General features: G+C 51.9%; 1 protein-coding gene across 2 annotated transcripts in view; it reads left to right on the forward strand.

Annotated features, from left to right (window-relative positions):
• SORCS2 (sortilin related VPS10 domain containing receptor 2) overlaps positions 1-18,211 on the forward strand; it is a 503,745-nt gene that overhangs the window by 346,317 nt on the left and 139,217 nt on the right. The window contains exon 1 of one of the 2 annotated variants that reach the window (XM_055435187.2): positions 2,879-2,976. The exons of the other annotated variant lie outside the window; for it this stretch is intronic. Within the exon in view, the coding sequence (XP_055291162.2) occupies positions 2,938-2,976 (39 nt within the window). The 5' untranslated portion in view covers positions 2,879-2,937. Of the gene's footprint in view, positions 1-2,878; positions 2,977-18,211 lie in introns of those variants that run through there. 2 annotated transcript variants of the gene reach the window in all.

The following is an 18,211-nucleotide window of genomic DNA, read 5'->3' on the forward strand; positions in this document are numbered from 1 at the left end:
TAAGTTGCCTGCATTGATTCCTTTTTGAAAACACGAGCTAAGTAAGCCGGGGAGTGATAACAGCCTGCCTGCAGTCCTCATTTGGAACTTGTGTCTTTCGCTAAAAGACAAACTCAGAATTCATCTCTAAGTTCAACGGCTCTTGAAAGCCCCTTGTTTGCGAAATACTCATCTGACTTCAGCAAGTTCACACGCCGTCCCCATCCTGTTACACCCTTCATGAAGCGTGCTGTCTTTATAAAGTCAAATTCTGGGACACCTCTTGGCAAGTCAATGTCAACAAGTCACAAAGGTAAGACCTTGGTCACCGTGGGTGACAAGGCAAGTAGAATGGCAGTAACATTGTCAACCCAGTTAGGAGGAAAGCCAATTTCCTCATTACTTTTCAGATCAAATGAGCAAAAGCAGAGTTCTATTAGTTTCTTGTTGTCCACCCATCACCCCCAGCCTCAAGAAATTACAAGGACAAAGGCAAGGTTCTATTTCCATTTATCTGTATTTGTGTTTATTATTTATTTAACTTTATTAATTTTGTTTATTTATAAATATTGGCTGTGCTGGGTGTTTGGTGCTGTACGCGGGCTTTCTCTAGCTGCAGCGGTGGGATTTCTTTCTAGGTGTGCCGTGTGGCCTTCTCGTCGTGGCGGCTCCTCTCACTGCAGAGTACAGACTGTAAGTGCGCAGGCTCAGTAGGTGTGGTGCACGGGCTTAGTTGGCCTGTGGCAGGTGGGATCTTGCCAGGCCAGGGATCGAACCTGTGTCCCCTGCATTGGCAGGCAGATTCTTAACCACTGGACCACCAGAGAAGTCCCTAAAGGGAAGTCTTCCTGCAAAGCATCCGATTAGAAGCTACACGTAAGTGGCCCAGCCAGGCTGCCAGCTGCCCGGTGCCCCAGTGGCTTCAGGCTTCTGAACCCTTAACTGACACATACTGGATGAATGTCATACTGCTGTCCTGGCCCCCAGGGCCGTGTGTCCCCTGCTCCCCAGGGTCCCATGACCTCTGACTGTGCCTGGGAAGTGCAGGCTTGGCCCACTGCAACTCACTCCCTCTGCTCAGGGCCCATCGTCTCCAAGGTCCTCACAGACCCTCCTTCTCAGCCCCTTTTCTGTCTCTTCCCAAGTCTTACTTTTGCAGAAAACTGTCTAAAATGGTCCCTGACCTCTTCTCCCATTTCCTTCCAGCATTTTTGCATGGCTGCATTTTCTTCAAAGTGTGCTTTGAGTTTGGAAATTACAGTCATCCCTCGGCATCTGTAGGGACCACCTGGTTCCAGGACCACGTGCGGATGCTGGCCCTCCGTATCCTCAGGTCGTGTAGCTGCAAATTCTGTATCCACTGGTTCTGCATTCACGGCTGCACAGGGCCAACTGGATCTTATTTGTGTGTATCCTTGTTCTCAGCCCATTTTCCCCGAAGCTTAGGAGTGAGGGAAGCTTGGGTACGAGCCAAGCTCAGGGGGGAGCTCTGTTCCTTCACGGCTCCTGTAACAGGATGTACCTGGTGGCTTTTCCGCCCTTCTCCCCACAGATGACCTTGGTGACCTTCCTACCCACCTCAGGGATGGACTGAGGGAGGAGGGGTCCTCATCAGGAATGGTATCATGACCTTGGATGTTTAGAGCCAAACACTTGTCTTCACCTAGGGAGCAGGGAGTCGTTTATATTCAGGTCTTAAAGAGTGAGATGAAATTCTCCAGCTCCCTTGCCCCAGCCACAAGCTGGTCATTGTGGTTCCCGACAGTCTGACCCACATGTGAGATGCAGCAGCCAGGGCTGGGCAGCGGCTGGACCGCGTCTCATTAAAGGAGAGACAGACATGGGAGGCCACTTACTGAGGAGGCGGAGTGGCCCTTTCCCCCGGCTCAGGACTCTGAAAAGTCAGTCCCCATCAGCAGGAGGACCTCTAGCTTCATTGCCTGAGTTCCAGGAGATGGTCATGTTCATGTGAAAGATGCTTTGGGCCATGCTGCTGCCCGCTGTCCTCCAGGGCACCCAGAGTGGGCACTCCTGTCCTGCAAGGCTTTCTCGTCGGCTCGCTCATCTCATAAAGATGGAAGCATGCCTGTCTCATGTCCGTGGGTTGCTCTTCCCAGGCCTGAGTTGACCAGCCATGCACATTTCTGATGTGTGTGAGTCCTGCTGTCTGACCTTCAAGTGGGGGAGGCAAGACAGAGTCTGAAGTCAGAGGGGTCCTGGGGAGATGCCCCACCCCCAGGTCCTGGAGCAGGAGCGGGGAGCCCGGGCCTCCACTGGAGACGCTGGCAGAGGGAGCCAGTCCTCAGAACCTGCTGTAGCTGCTGTCTTGGCAAAGGAAGACATCCGTCCACATTCCCCAGCCCAATTCCAGGGAGCTCAGTCCATAGACATGTCACACCAGCCACATACGAAATTTCAGAGTTTCTAATAGCTACACTTGAGAAATAAGGAGAAACAGTGAAGTGGATTTTAATGGTCTATTTCACTCAAGACGGTATTATCATGTCAATGAGTAACCAATGTAAAGTAGCCAAGGAGATCCTTGACACCCTTCCTCATGCTAACTCTTTGAAATCCAGTTTTTATTTTATTCTGACAGTGCATCTCGATTCAACCTCTAAATTTTCACTGGAAAGACTTGATCTATATTTAGAGATCATAAAATTTGCAGTTGAAATGGTGGATTCGCCTGCCTGAGTTGCTCCAAAGATACTTGAGTTTTCCAGTAGCCGAAGCAAGTGTCAGTTTTTAAAATTAAGTTTAGATTAATTACAGTTAAGTTAAATCGAGACCGCGATTGCTCAGCCACGTGGGCGCATCTGGATTGGACAGCACTGACCTCGCTCTTGTTTATCCTGTGAATTAACCAGGGTGTTTACACATCATCTCTGGGAAGGTGAGCTCATGCCCGCCTTGTTTTCTGAGCTGAATCGAGCAGGCGGCCGTGTCTGACTGCTGATGTGCTTACAGCCTCCTGTTTGCTGTGTGGTGAGGAAGGTAAACTGTCTGATATTTCTGCTTCTGTCCAGCAATTTGACAAATGAATGATTTGAGTTCATAATTGAAAAATTATTTTTTTGAAAAGCTCCATTGGCTTGTGAATTGATGAAGTTGGGACTGTCACCTTTCTGGGGTTGGGGTGTTACATCTCAATGAAGAGACAAGATTTTAATGACTGGTGCACAGCTGTGTGTTAGGCCGTGGTGACTTTGGAAGGGCAAGGCTGAACCGTGAGCTCAGCTGAAGCACTGGAGCAGCGAAGAGAAACCACGCTTCCAGGCTCCGCGAGTCACTGGGAGGAGTCGGTTGCCTACACATAGTAACAAGTCAGTAGGGCTCTATTAATGAGAAGTTTCCTTCTAAATTATGAGCTTCCTTTCAGCAACCATTTCTGGGGAGCTCTTTTCAGAAAATGAATAAATTTCATCAAGTAATATTAGCTTCTCCTTGGATTCATCAAAAATAAAAAGCGTTAGGAAAGGGCCAATCAGATGAGTGCCTCTTGGGTGCCAAGCACTCTGTGATGGAAAAGAGGTCAGATCCCACCTGGCATGCATCTTACTACAGAGGTGACATTTGTGCTGGGCATTGAGGGATGAATAGGAGTTGGCCAGACAACGATCCAAAGAGCTTGTGTACAAAGTCTTGCTTATTTGAGAAGCAGGGCCAGAGGGACCCATTTGTAAGGCGTAGCCACGGAGGGGTGGAGAGGGAGAGCGACATCTGCAGGATGGAGCAAGCGTCAGGGAGGAAGGGCCTGGAACAGCAAGGCAAGGGGTTGAGGCTCTGTCCTGGGAGCTGGAGGCTGCCAGCTCCAGCAGCTATGGGGATGCTAAATGGAGTTGGCCTGGCTCGTGGCACCAGCTGGGACTGTGACCTTGTGCGTGCCCCTCCTGAAAGGCTGCAGCTACTCGGCTCCATTCGGTCTTGACCAGGGAATGCATCTGGTCGCCACAGTCTTCTGAGGTTACAAGAGAAATCAGCATGAAACGTCACCATTGTTGAAGCCCCATGAGGACAGACGTGGTCCTCTGGCAGCCCGCCTGCTGTGTGTGTTAGGTTCAGGAAGGAGAGTTGCAGGCAGAGGCCTGGTGGAGTCAGGCTCCTGCTCTGGAGAGGCCCCGGCTCTGATGCAAGAAGGCTCGGGGGAGGTGGGTCCAGGAGGAGCTCGCAGCATTTTCCCAGAGCAGGAAGGGGCGAAGAAAGGTGGGGACAGGTGTAAGGGAGGAGCACTGAGCGCCCTACAGGTGGGCACCTGCATCTCTGGTACCAGCTTGAGGTGGGCAGGCGGGTGAAGGCAGGCAGAGAGAGACGAGCTCAGCTGAACAAACAGGTGGAGTCGAGTGGGCATCTAGATACACTTGGGTGGCATACAAGTGGCATAAGCTAAGCTCAGGTGGGCATATGGCTGAGGCAGGACAGACCAACAGGTCTGGAGTCAGGTGGGCAAGCCAATGAAGGGGCACCTTATAGAAAGCACTTTGAAAGGATCTCAGAGAGCAGCCAGCAGCGCACGTCTGCGCCTGTGAATTACAACCAAATTATCTATCACAATTACTTCCAGTTAATTTGTCCGCTCAGCTCGAGTTGGTTGATGAGTTTTCTTAATTTTGATCATATGCTCAAGGGAGTGTTTAGTTCCCCTACATCTGAAGTGTGTCTAAAGGCAAGCAGAGACGAGAGTATGTGCTGGGGGCCTCAGACCGAGCAGACAAGCTGGGTGCCGGCTCCAGCTCGGTGACAGGCAGGTGACCTTGACCAAGACATGCAACCTCTCTGGGCCTGACCTTCATCATCTATAAAGTGGAAGAAGTGCTATTTTGTCTCAAAGCTTCCCCCAGTCCTGGAATCCTACCCAATTTCATACTTCCTGGAAGACGGTAATGACTTACACCTCGGGTTTCTGGGTATGACTTGTTTGTGCAGTTGGATGTGTGTGCTTATGAAGATATGTAAATGAAGGTTTGGTTAAACCGGTTCACGCTGTCAGCAAACACAGGCTTAACGCAAACACTTCCAATTCAGGGCAGGTAGGTCTAACTTGTCATTTTCTATACAACTCAACAAGCAGTATTTTTTTCCCAGCTGATAGAAATTACTCTGCATATTTACCTACTTCTTTACAAAATTCTTGACCTTCTAAATTTCTCTCATAGAAAGTCTTATGGGAGGGACTGACCGTCTCTAAAGTCTACTTCTTTGGGGTAGGAGCCAAGTGTGGCAAAAACATAAATTCCACACTCCCGAGGAAGGCGAATTTCTCGCGTTGTGTTCGAGAGCTGTGGGCCGGTGTTAGGAGGTGCGGGACGGGGGAGACTGCGCCTGAATGTCAATAATGCTGATGCACTGAGCTGTATGTTGTTGTTGTTTAGACACTAAGTCGTGTCCAACTCTTCTGCGACCTCATGGACTGTAGCCCGCCAGGCTCCTCTGTCTGTGGGATTTCCCAGGCAAGAATACAGGGGTGGGTTGCCATTTCTTTCTCTGGGGCAACTTCCTGACCCAAGGATGGTTGGACCCAAGTCTCCTGAATTAGCAGGGGAATTCTTTACCACTTCGCCACTAGGAAAGCGTTGTATAATCTTTGTTTTATATGCAAATCCTTACAACGGCCTACAAGGAAAAACACGTCACCTCTTTACAGGTGAGGAAAGTGAGACCCACAGAAGGGATTTGCTGAAGTTTATCCAGTGAGAGAGGGTGAACCTGAGGCTTGAGCCCAGGTCTGTCAACACCAAAGTGTTTCGGCCTTCACATGTCCTTAAATTTTTAATGCAGTTACAATAAGATATTTTAAGGAAAAAGATACTATAAGGCAATGTACAAAAAGATAACAAATTTTAATAAACCTATGAAGAGGTGTTCAGTCTTTTAATGAAAAGCAGACTTAAATAATTGATGCCCTTTTTAGTTCTTCCACAGGAAAAAGCTAAGGCAGCCCCAGTGATAATATCCCTCTTGTTCAGGAAGTGAGGAAATAGGATTTCTGGCAGTATGACTTCTCGTCACCTTATTGTTATGTGTAAAGCAGAACGTTAAACCAAAGTCAGTGATCTTTCAATCAAAGACTGTAGCCAACTCTGTCCTAAAGAGGAAACAAGTCATCTGTCTCATTCTTGGCTGGTATGACGTTGGGGGCGCAAAGCCCCTGCTAGGAGCAGAGAGCCCGCCTATCGGCGGTTGCACCTGGTCACCAGAGATTCAACAAACACCCCGAGCCAGGAGCCCCAGGCCAAGCAGCGTCTGGGCTGCGCTGGGCGCTCTCCGTGGCGCTGGCCCAGCCAAGCCTCCGTGACGCTCGGTTGGTGCCCTTAGAGACCAGTCAAGTCCTCCTCCACCGAGCACGGACTCCCACTGCCCGAAACCCATCCTGAACCCGAGTCTCTTGCGTCACCGCTACAGTAACGCTTGCTCACAGAAGACAGCCCAGATACTGAAAGTAGCATCCTACCTATAAACCCAGCCCTGGAGGTATATGCTTGCAATACCTTGATATATTTCCTTCTTGTCTTTCGTCTAGGAATCTTTCGTATGTTGTTGAGACACTTTTATACTCTGAATTTTCATCTTGTAGTTTTTCTCCACATTATTAAGAATGCTTTGTAAGCGTGATTTTAATGTCTTCAGAATAGCCTGTGATTTAGATAATGATGATGTATCCATTTTTACAGCCATTTATTGGAGACATGGTATGTGCTCAACATGATATAAGGTATTTATAAACATTCATTCTAATACACAAAAGAACTTTGAAATGAAAATGTTATCATTCCCAGTTTTACAGATCTTGAAACTGGAGTTCCGAGAGAGTAAGGGAATTGCTCTAGATCACACAGCTCATTCAGGGGCAGAGATGGTTTTGCGTCAGCAGATGTCTGATCTTACCATTGCACCACACTGCCTTCCACGGTCCCTTACACAGATGGTTAGACAGACCACGCATATATCCTGCTTCATTACCCATCACAGGTAGTTGGACATCTAGGAGGTTTTGTGTTGTCTTAGAGTGTTGTTAGAGATGAAAGGATCACAGAATCTCGAGACCGAAAGACCCCAGAGACAAAATTGGTGTCTTTCCACTTCCCCCTCTATGGGTATGCTGTGTCCAGCAAGAGCGTGTGCAGCCTCTGTTTGAACCCACACCCCGCCAACCCCCAGCCGCGCTGAAACCTGCTGCCTGGGCGCGTCAGTTCCATCAGCAATCACAGCTGCGGCTTCAGTCTGGACGCAGTCCGAGTGGCCCTGCTAAACACCGTCACCCAGGCCCTACTTCACTGCCCTCCCTGCACAAGGGCTGCCCTCGGGTCAGGCCCCTGCCCTCTCTGGGCTCATCCACCAAACATGCGGCTGCGGTCACACAGCACATGCTCGACACACATTTACTGTGATGACAACTGGCAAGTGTAACCCGGCTCCAGAGAGCTGCCCAGAAACACCTCTGCCCAGGACAGCAGGCAGATCAACAGCAGATCAACCTGGGATGGCAGCTGCCCAGTGGGAAGATGCGGGAGGTGTGGAAAGGCCCAGCACAGCTGCCCCTCACCATCCCGACCCTGTGACACACCCAAATGTCTGAAATGACCCCAAGTGCCAAGCCTTCCTTTCCTGAGGGTGTGAGGGGCGCCACTGGAGAACTTGCCTTCGGAAGTGGGCGGGCATCACAGCGGCTGCTCTGGATAAGACATTATTATGAATCCCAGCTCTTCTCTCCAGGCTCCAGAGGACGTCAAAGTTTAGGACATGGAGTGGAGTGGAGGAGGAAGGAGCGGGTGGGACAAACGGGGAAAGGAGCTGGAAACACACTGTGCGTGCGTGCGAAGTCACTTCAGGCGTGTCCGACTCTTTGCAGTCCCAAGGACTGTAGCCCACGAGGCTCCTCCGTCCATGGGATTCCCCAGGCAAGAATACTGGAGTAGTTGCCATGCGCTCCTCCAGGGGATCTTCCCAACCCAAGGATGGAACCTGCATGTCCTGCCTTGCAGGAGGATTCTTTACCGCTGAGTCACTGGGGAAGCCCGAACATATACACTACCATGTGTAAAATAGACAGCCAGTGGGAATGTGCTCTATGACTTGGGGAACTCAAGCTGGGGCTCTGTGACAACCTAGAGGGGCAGGATGGGGTGTGGGGTGGGAGGGGTGATCAAGAGGGAGGGGACACAGGTACACCTATGGCTAATTCGTATTGATAAATGGCAGAAACCAGCACGATATTGTAAAGCAATTATCCTTCATTGAAAAATAAATGAATAAAAACATGGGCTCAATTTGACACGTCACTCACCAAACAAGAGCAAAGCAGAGCTATGCCCTGGGCTTCACCCTCAGACCAGGAGTCCTCGCCCACTTGCCGCTCGTATGTGGTCAGTTTCATCCCCAGCCTAGAGACAGTGCAGAGAGGACGGGGTCTGGGGCCAGAAGCCCTGGATTCTGCCTCTGATATCCAGTGTCTTCCGAGCATCCCTGATGTCTCACTGTCCTCACATCTTCATTTGTAAAATAGGATTCATAAGACCTGCTCCAGACACGGATTCTTGTGGACTGAGACAGTGTCTGTGGATGCGCTCTGCTGACTCTAACGCGCGAATGTTGGCATAGCAGCAGCATCTTCATCTCCTTCACTCACAATCCATACGCCGGCTCCTAACACGGTGTCTGTCACATGGCAGGTGTTCCAGAGATGCCAGCGGAATAAACTGTTAATAGTAACAAGTCACTGTTGCTGATCAGGAGTGGGAATTCCTTCTTATCGGTGACAAGAAAATGAGCATTCCCATGGCCTCTGAGTTGGGCAGGAAGAGAACACAGATAAAATGGAGTTAGAAATCAGGGGCACCATCTCCTGACCCTACAGCCGGGGTCTGTGTCCGTCACACATCAACCTTTGGAAACTGAGAGTAACATGTCAGCAAAAGAAGCTTGCCTGCCACGGCGGGCTGAGAGATGCTTCATCAACACCGAGTCCTGGACACACCCCCGAGCGTCAGACCCCTTCTCACAGGAGGCGTGCTGGGGTCTGGGGAACACGGAGGACTTCCCCAAGGCCGTGGAGGGGCATAAACGGGGACACCTCGGGCTCTTTCATTCTCTCTGCCGCTCCTAAGCCAAGAAACGAGGCCGCCTCCCCGGCAGACACAAAAAGTGCCAATGAGGGCGTGTGCCTGCCTCCCCTCCCCAACCCAAGGCCGAAACCTCAGAACCAGGGCTGAGCCTCACTGGAGGGAGGAAATCCGTGCCCGGGGAAGGCTGGCAGACAGAGTTCTGCGGCCCTAACAGACGCGCATGAGGCTTCCAGAGTGAAATAAACGCTGCCGTCACCCGGTGGAGCTGAGAATGTCAGTGTCACCTGACATCATGCCTCATGATGTGGTTTCTGTTTATAGCCTCTGATGCCAGCGCGGGGGTGGGGGGTGTCAAAACAAGGGACGCGCGTGGTCAGACACAAAGGGAGGTGCCCTTGTCGTCACTATCTCATTGGGCTTCTCCGAACCACTGTGCTTCTCTGCGTGCTCACGCCGAAAGGGAAGGCAATGGCAACATTCTCTTCTGATATGTCACAGGGCCTCAAAATTTGCTTTCTCTGATGGGCGAGAGCATCGGGAGGAGGAATGCAAAGACCTGAGAGCGCGAAACTGAAGAAATGTAATTTCTTCCCTTTTGGGCCACAATTTTTTTTCAGCAGAAAATGGAGATAGTGGGCTGTGGAGCCTCTTGCATCTCCCTGAGGTGGGGTTGTGGGGTCTCTCAGGAAGATGGAGGGTTTGGCTGAATGGTCACCCCTAATGGGGTCGCATTCCGGCAGCAGCACCGCAAAGCCATCGGGCTCCAGAGGAAGGGTTTGGGCCAGCTCGTGGGAGCAGAGCACTGGTTGTAGCAGCCAGAGAAGGAGGACTCTCACAAGATGCCCTGCTCCCTGCATCAGGCAAATCCCTTCTCTCATCTGTCCGTGTCCCAGGCATGGCTGAAACTCCAGAACAGACTCTCAGGGGACCCCGGGGATGGCAGACACAACATGCAGATGGTGGCCGTTGAGTTACTCCTTTTTCACCAGACGTCTTTGCGTTCCAGAATCACCTGCAGCACGGCCAATGTTTTATCATCTTATTTGCTGCAGTGCATAGGTGCATGGCTTTTCACGGTGATTTCAATACCAGCCCCTCTGCTCCCCCATCTCTGGCTCGTCAGGAAGTCTCCCCGAAGGCTGGGTTAGGATGAGTGTGGGGGCCGTGCTGATGAGGCATGCACAAGGGCAGTGTCTGCGCGTGCGCTCAGCCGTGTCCGACTCTGTGACCGCACGGGCTGTAGCCCGCCAGGCTCCTCTGTGATCCTCCAGGTAAGAATGCTGGAGTGGGCTGCACTTCCTTCTCCAGGGCTCTTCCCGACCTGGGGGTCAAGCCCAAGTCTCCTGCATCGGCAAGCAGATTACCACTGGACCAGCAGGGACGCCCACAGGGATCGCAGTGGTGACGAAATCAGGCTGTTCTGACTCTGGGTGTTGGCCATGCGTTCTGAGAGCTTCTTCTGGTGATTCTACTGAATGACAGCTTGTGAATATAGGTTTTTGAGTCAGCCCTTTTGTCTCAAGCCTCGGAAGGGGGTACTCGGCTTGCTTGATACTTAGCGTTACAGGGGGGCCTTATCCCGATCTGACTGCTCATTTATGTGGCCTGCTGTTTGCTCTGCATACGGTTAAATGTCTTCATTCACAAGGACGGGTCTGACGTTGGCATCCTCTCACCAGCTGGTCCTGGCCGAGCTGAGCCGCTCCAACTGTAAGATTTCTCCTTTGTCCTCGGTGACTGAGGAGGAAATGGCAACCCACTCCAGTATTCTTGCCTGGAGAATCTCATGGACAGAGGAGCCTGGCGGGCTGCAGTCCATGGAGTCACAGAGAGTCGGACACGACTGAGTGACTAACACACTTCGGCAATTGCTCTTTTACGCTTGTTCCGACTGCTTCCTCAGGAACTCTTACAATTTTGAGGATAGATACTGGGCTCTTACCTTTTTAAAAATGTATTTACTTACTTGGCTGTGCCAGGCCTTAGCTGTGGCACGCGGGCTCTTTGAGGTCATTTGAGGTGCATGGGATCTGTGGCTGCAGCGTGGGACACTTCATTGTGGCATGTGGGGTCCAGTTCCCTGACCAGGGGTGGAACTCGGGCGCCCTGCAGGGAAAGCATGGAGTCTCAGTCACTGGACCACCAGAGAAGTCCCCCGTCTGCCCCCACCTCCAACGGCTCTGATCGTTATGGCCGTTTTCCTCTCCTGTTAATTTGCTGTGTGCCTTTTTCTGCTACCATCTGGGGGAGTCTCACAAGCATTTCTGTATGTCCCTGATTCTTTCTCGACATGTGCCTTCCCTGCTGCCCATACACTCCCCCCCACCCGACGGTTTCAATCCCACTCCTTCCCTGAGAGCTTCCTTTCAGTCCCCTCTGTCCTCACATCCTCCCGAGGATGCCAGCAGAAGTTTCCTCCCGTGTTACTCAGGGTTTGGAGGCAAATCCTCTTCAGAGAGAAGGTCTTTCTCCGACTTCTCGGGATAGTATTTCTTGAACTCAGCCGTGGCTTTCTTTCACAAGCACTGTGCTGGGTTTTTCCTCCTATTTTTCTATTCAGCAAGCTTTGATGGAGGAGAACATCAGCCCTGGGCAGAAGGGAGGAGTGGGCTTGCCCAGACCCGCCCGCTGTCCACTTGGGTCTGAGGCACCCCAGTGCTCGGGGCCCTGGCAGGGCGGTCTTAGCCTCGGGAGCGCTGTCCCGCGATGCCCGCAGCTCCGCCAGCTGGGGTCTCCTCTCCTTGACGTGCGTCCTCCTCCCTGGTCTTGAGAATTCACGGGAAGTCATGAATGCAGCGCGCCCTGCCCCTGTCGTGACATCTTCCTGTTGCCAAGATGCAGCGGACCCCCTTATCAGAGCCCCCCAGCCCTCCAGCTGTGGTCTCCTGCTTCCTGAGGGCTTCTGTCACCTGGAGACTTAGCACAAAGGAGTCTGATGGGAGGGTCTGGTTCCGCGCTCGGGGAGAGGCAAAACTACAGCCCAGTGGCCCTGCCATTCCTGACGGGGCTGAATCAGAAAGTCTGGGAACGTCCCGAGGCCCCGTCTGTGCCCAGGCTCTGATCTGCCCACAGGGCACGGCAGCTGAGCCCCGAGGCCGACGGTAATGCCAGGCCCTCGGCGCTGGGCTGGACAGCAGGCTCCTTGACCCCATTTCCCCATAAAGAGATGGGGTCTCTGAGACAGTCACGCCCACACAAGGGGCCGGCCAGGGCCTGGGAGCCCAGAGTCCCGACTCTCGGCCCCGGTTCTGCTCCCTGACAAAGAGAGAGGGAAAAAGACAGCCAGTGTCTCCCCGTCCGCCTGTGGTTTCACGCCGTTCCACAGACAATTAAAAAGTCCCCGAGCTTTCCTTTCTGCACAACATTGTGGTCCCCGTCACAACAGCGAGGACGAGCACGGGGAAGCTGCAGGGCGGCGGCGCCCCTGAGAGCCAGGAAGCTTACAAAGGCAGCATCTGCACGCAGGCGGTGCTCAAAACGCGACACCTTGCTCGTGTGCTGAGCACATCTGCTGCGAGGCCCCTGGCGGCCGTCAGACTGCGGGGTGGGCTGGGGGAAGGCTGGGCCTCAGGAACCCCGGGCCCGCAAGGTTAAGGAGACGGCCGCGCAGCCACGGGCTCCTGTGAGCTCTGGCTCTGCTGTGTGGCCTTGGGCAAGTCCCTTCACCTCTCTGCTCCCCAGCTTCCTCACGTGTAAAATGAGGACAAGAACGGTTGCTACTTCTCAGGGCTGTGACGGGGACTTCACTGGGCCATGCCTTAGAACAAAGCTCAAACACCTCCTGTATTTCTTGTATAAAATTCAGAGTGGTTTGGAGAAATCCTTTCTTGCAACCCAAAGCAAGGGTGGGAATCTGGTCCCCAGCTCTTCAGGTCACGGGGTAGGGTCCCCTCACCCCGCCCCCAGGCCTCCACCGTTCTCCCAGAGGGAAAGCAGCAAGGCCCACCCCACCCCCTGGCTGCTCAGCTGATGTCCCCAAAGCCAGCCAGGCCACGCTCAGAGATAAAAAATAATCAAAATGGCAAGTGACACTCAGCCCTCAGAGACAAACAGGAAGTGCTCAGAGACTCAGACCCTCTCCTGGCCCCAGGTCTCGGGAGGGTTGAGCGATGCGGTGAAAAGCAGGTGAGTGGTTTGTCTAGAGTCTCGAGTGAGCCAATCTGAGGTCTTCTTCTCAGAAAAGCCTCCTTGACTGTGAAGAGGCTCAGCGCCGCAGACCTGGGTCTGTTCCAGCTGACGCCAGCCCTGCTTCGGCTGTTCCCTCCGCCCCCCTCCCCCGCCGCCCCCATGCAGGTTGCTGGCAGGTGGCAAAGTGGCCTGCGTCCCGCGCAGATGGCAAGGGCCCTGGCACTGGGCACTGCTCTGGAGAAGGTGGTGTCCGACTCATCACAGCCCCTCTGAGACAAACACAGGCTGAGTTAAACAGTTTACGCAGCGTCCACACCGGGGCCAAGCGTCCAGTTGCTTAGAAGCATGTTTCGAAGAACATTTGAGACCCCAGGAACATACCCGAGTGAAAAAGCTGAAACCAAATGTGTGTATGAAAGTGAAGTCACTCAGTTGTGTCCAACCCTTTGGGACCCCAAGGGCTGTAGACTGCCAGGCCCCTCCACCCATGGGATTTTCCAGGCCAGAATATTGGAGTGGTTTGCCATTTCCTTCTCCAGGGGATCTTCCCGACCCAGGAATCGAACCTGGGTCTCCCACACTGCAGGCAGATTCTTTACCATCTGAGCCACCAAATGTGTATATGTTCATCTCCTAATTTACCAAAAGTAAAATATGTGTACAAAGCAAACAGGCGAAAGGGCAATGCCTAAGTCTATGAACATGTTCTGTTTGTTTTTATTTTCCACTTTATACTTTCCTATCTCATCAATAATTGACATCTGTTCTTCTAACTGGAAGGAAAGGACTAGATCTACACTGCTATCAATATTGCTAAAATATTTTTTTAAATTGAGACAAAATTCACATAACGTACAATTAACCCTTTCTGGTGAACAATTCTGTGGCATTTCATACTTTCCCGGTGTTGGGCAGTCACCGTTTGTATTTAGTTCCAAGAAACATTCATCTCCCCAGAAGGACAGGCACTCTGGAAGCATCCCCTCCCCCCACCAGCAGCCAGTCACAGGCTTTCTGTGTCTCTGGATCTGCCTGTTCTAGACCTCATGGCGCAACAGAGTTGTAGAGTATGTGGCCCAGGGCATCTGGCTTCTTTCATTTAGTGGCAGGCTTTTGAGCCTCTCTGTACTACAGGAAGGCTACCCTGGCGACTTCGTGGACAAGACGCCACCTGCCAAGGCAGAAGGCATGAGAGAGTGGGTTCAATCCTGGACTGGGAAGATGCCCTGGAGAAGGGCATGGCGACCCCCTCCAGTGTTCTTGCCTGGAGAATCCCATGGACAGAGGAGCCTGGCAGGTCACGATCCATGGGGTCACAGAGAGTTGGACGTGACTGAGCACACATTGTAGGGAGGGTCACAGCTTCATTTCTTGTGATGACCGAGTAACAGTCCATTGGCACCAATATGCTGCATCTTGAGTGTCCACTTATCCACTGATGGACACGTGGGTTCTTTCTCCTTCTGGCTTCATGAGCTGTGCTGTCCTAAATGTTTTGAACATTTGTTTGTGTTTAATTGTTTGGGGATTTATATCCCAGATATGCATTATTCTTAGAAAATGCTGAAGGCCTTTGAAGCTCAGTGTGATGACAGAGGCCTTGGTGATGGACAGCAGAACCTGTAGTTGTCCAGTAGCTCACTCATGTCTGACTCCTTGTGACCCCATGGACTGCAGCACGCCAGACCTCCCTGTCCATCACCATTTCCCAGAGTTTGTTCAAACTCATGTCCATCGAGTCGGTGATGCCATCCAACCATCTCATCCTGTTGTCCCCTTCTCCTCCCACCTTCAATCTTTCTTAACATCAGAGTCTTTTCCAATGAGTCAGCTCTTCGCATCAGGTTACGAAAGTATTAGAGTTTTAGCTTTAGCATCAGTCCTTCCAATGAATATTCAGGATTGATTTCCTTCAGAATTGACTGGTTTGATCTCCTTGCAGTCCAAGGGACTCTCAAGAGTCTTCTCCAGCAATAAATGGTAGAGAAGGGCTTTGAACCCAGCTTGAGGCATTCAGGGTCCAAGCTCTCCCTCCAAAGGCCACTCTGTTTTGAACTAGGGGAAGATGCATGGGAGCAACAGAGAAACAGATCTCAACTGGAAAAGAGGAACAGCCCCTGAGCAGCTACAGGTGTTCAGAGGTGGGATTGCTGGGGCTGGCAGGCAGTGAACGCCCTGTCTCAAGAGGCGTACAAGCCGAGGCCGGGCAACCCCTCAGAAGGATACCGTAGAAGAGTCTCTGGCCTTGGATGGTGGCTGGATGGCTTCTATTCTCCGATGTGGTGTCTCTGGATCATGTAGGGGGTCAGGGCTGAAAGAGGAGTCAGGCCAAGTGTTTACAGGTTATAGGTCACTGCTACCTGCTCAGCTGCTCTGTGACCTCTGTCTGAGCCTGGGTCCCCTCTTCTGACAGTGGGGACCTCGCTGGCTAGAGGATTACTGCCGGGCTTAGGATAAGTCCGACAGACGGCTGGCTCAAGCTGGGACTTGGTCCATGGGGTGGTGGGTTGGTGAGGCCCCAGGTGGTTGCCCGAAGGGTTTCCATAGAGACCCACTCTGCTTTAACTGCTTGGAGTCATCATCACCCGGCACCCCATCTGGCACTCGCAGAAGGTGGGTGCCCCTGCAGACTGGGCTTCCCCTATGTCCCCATCACTCTGAAAACAGGAAGTGGCCCGTCTGGGAGACTCTGCCCCAGGGGCTCTCAGGATGACCTCTTCGGCTCAGCAGGCCCCACCCCGCCCGGGTCAGGAGTCCTCAGAGCAGAGCTGGCTGGGAACGCTTGTCCCCATCTCCCGAGGACCGTGTTCTGATAAGCTGGACTGTCCTCGGGGAGACAGGGCAGGCATTTATTAAAAGAATCAATTTGTCATCTCAGTCGCAACAACGCATGAAGATGGATTGCTTTTCTGTAACAACAGAATGCACTTTATCAGGCCTTTAAAACCAATTTCTTTAACTGCAAGAAGCGGCCCCAAAGGATTTGTCACAGCCCCCAGGGACAGAGTTTTCCTGTCTGTCTGACAGCCTACAATGTCCTCTGTCCTCCGTCTGGGGTCCCCAGAGAGAGGAGTGAATGGACAGGAACGTGAGCGTGCCCGCCTATCCGGTCTCCCTGTATAAGGACTGGACTGATCGGTGCAAGTGTCCTCCCAAGTAGATAGCCATACCGCACTGATGGCCCATTTTTCAAATGTCCTGCCGGAGGCTGCTTGGGGCTGTGAAATGTCTCAAGTGAAGCTGGCCTCGGGTTTCTATAGGTTGATGGAATGTGTGGCTGCCGGTTTGTTTTTCATTCGAAGGAAAGGCTGTGTGTGACACCACCTTATGGCAAAAAGCAAAGAAGAACTAAAGAGCCTCTTGATGAAAGTGAAAGAGGAGAGTGAAAAAGTTGGCTTAAAACTCATCATTCAGAAAACTAAGATCATGGCATCTGGCCGCATCACTGCATGGGAAATAGATGGGGAAACAGTGGAAACAGTGAGAGACTTAATTTTGGGGGCTCCAAAATCACTGCAGATGGTGACTGCAGCCATGAAATTAAAAGACACTTGCTCCCTGGAAGAAAAGCTATAACCAACCTGGACAGCATATTAAAAAGCAGACACATTACTTTGTCAACAAAGGTCTGTCTAGTCAAAGCTATGGTTTTTCCAGTAGTCATGGATGGATGTGAGAGTTGAACTATAAAGAAAGCTGAGTACTGAAGAACTGATGCTTTTGAACTATGGTGTTGGAGAAGGCTCTAGAAAGTCTCTTGGACTGCAAGGAGATCCAGCCAGTCCATCCTAAAGGAAATCAGTCCTGAATATTCATTGGAAGGACTGATCTTGAAGCTGAAACTCCAATACTTTGGCCACCTGATGCGAAGAGCTGACTCATTTAAAAAGACCCTGATGCTTAGAAAGATTGAAGGCAGGAGAAGAAGGGATGACAGAGGATGAGATGGCTGGATGGCATCACCGACTCAATGGACATGAGTTTGAGCAAGCTCCAGGAGTTGGTGATTGACAGGGAGGCCTGGTGTGCTGCGGTTCATGGGGTTGCAAAGAGCTGGACACAACTGAGCAACTGGACTGAACTGAAAGGCTGTGTTTTAACTTGGACTCTGAGTAGGTGACCTCTTTTATGTGGAAATCTCTCCATGTCTCCCAGGGTCACTGGGCTCTGGGAGTAGGTCTTGGGGTCCACTGTGGCCCCTGCACATTTAGGGACCCCAGGAACCAGCTTCCCAGAGATTTTAGGGTCAAATTGGTACTAAGGAAACAATACCTGGGTTCCCAGCTTGGGAATCTGCTGAATGCTACCCAGAGGACTGAGGTTTCCTCTGTGGTGTGGACCCACTTCTGACTGTGTTTCAGGGACTTGCCAGGGCTTGTCTTACCGATGGACACTCGACAGTAGCTGGGTATAAAAATTCTTGTAAAGGCATTTGTTTTCCACCGTGGAAAATTAGTATCAGATGTGACTTCAGGGATAGACTAGTTAAGGCTCTTGCCTTGGAGAAGGACCTGGTAGAGAAGATGGCTACATGTCCATCCATCCATCCACCCATCCATCCATCCACCCATTCATCCATCCACCCATCCATCCATCCATCCATCCATCCATCCATCCACCCACCCATCCATCCACCCATTCATCCACCCATCCATCCATCCATCCACCCATCCATCCATCATTCATCCACCCACCCATCCATCCATCCATCCATCCATCTACCCATCCATCCATCATTCATCCACCCATCCACCCATCCATCCATCCATCTATCCATCCATCCATCCATCCACCCATCCATCCACCCATTCATCCACCCACCCATCCATCCATACATCCATCGACCCATTCATCCACCCACCCATCCATCCATCCATCCATCGACCCATCCATCCATCATTCATCCACCCATCCACCCATCCATCCATCCATCCATCCACCCATCCATCCATCCATCCACCCATCCATCCATCCATCCATCCATCCACCCATCCATCCACCCATTCATCCACCCACCCATCCACCCACCCATCCATCCATCC

The sequence above is a fragment of the Moschus berezovskii genome, chromosome 5, assembly GCF_049115385.1.
Source record: "Moschus berezovskii isolate FMDL1 chromosome 5, NW_MosBer_1.0, whole genome shotgun sequence".
Lineage (NCBI taxonomy): Eukaryota > Metazoa > Chordata > Mammalia > Artiodactyla > Moschidae > Moschus > Moschus berezovskii.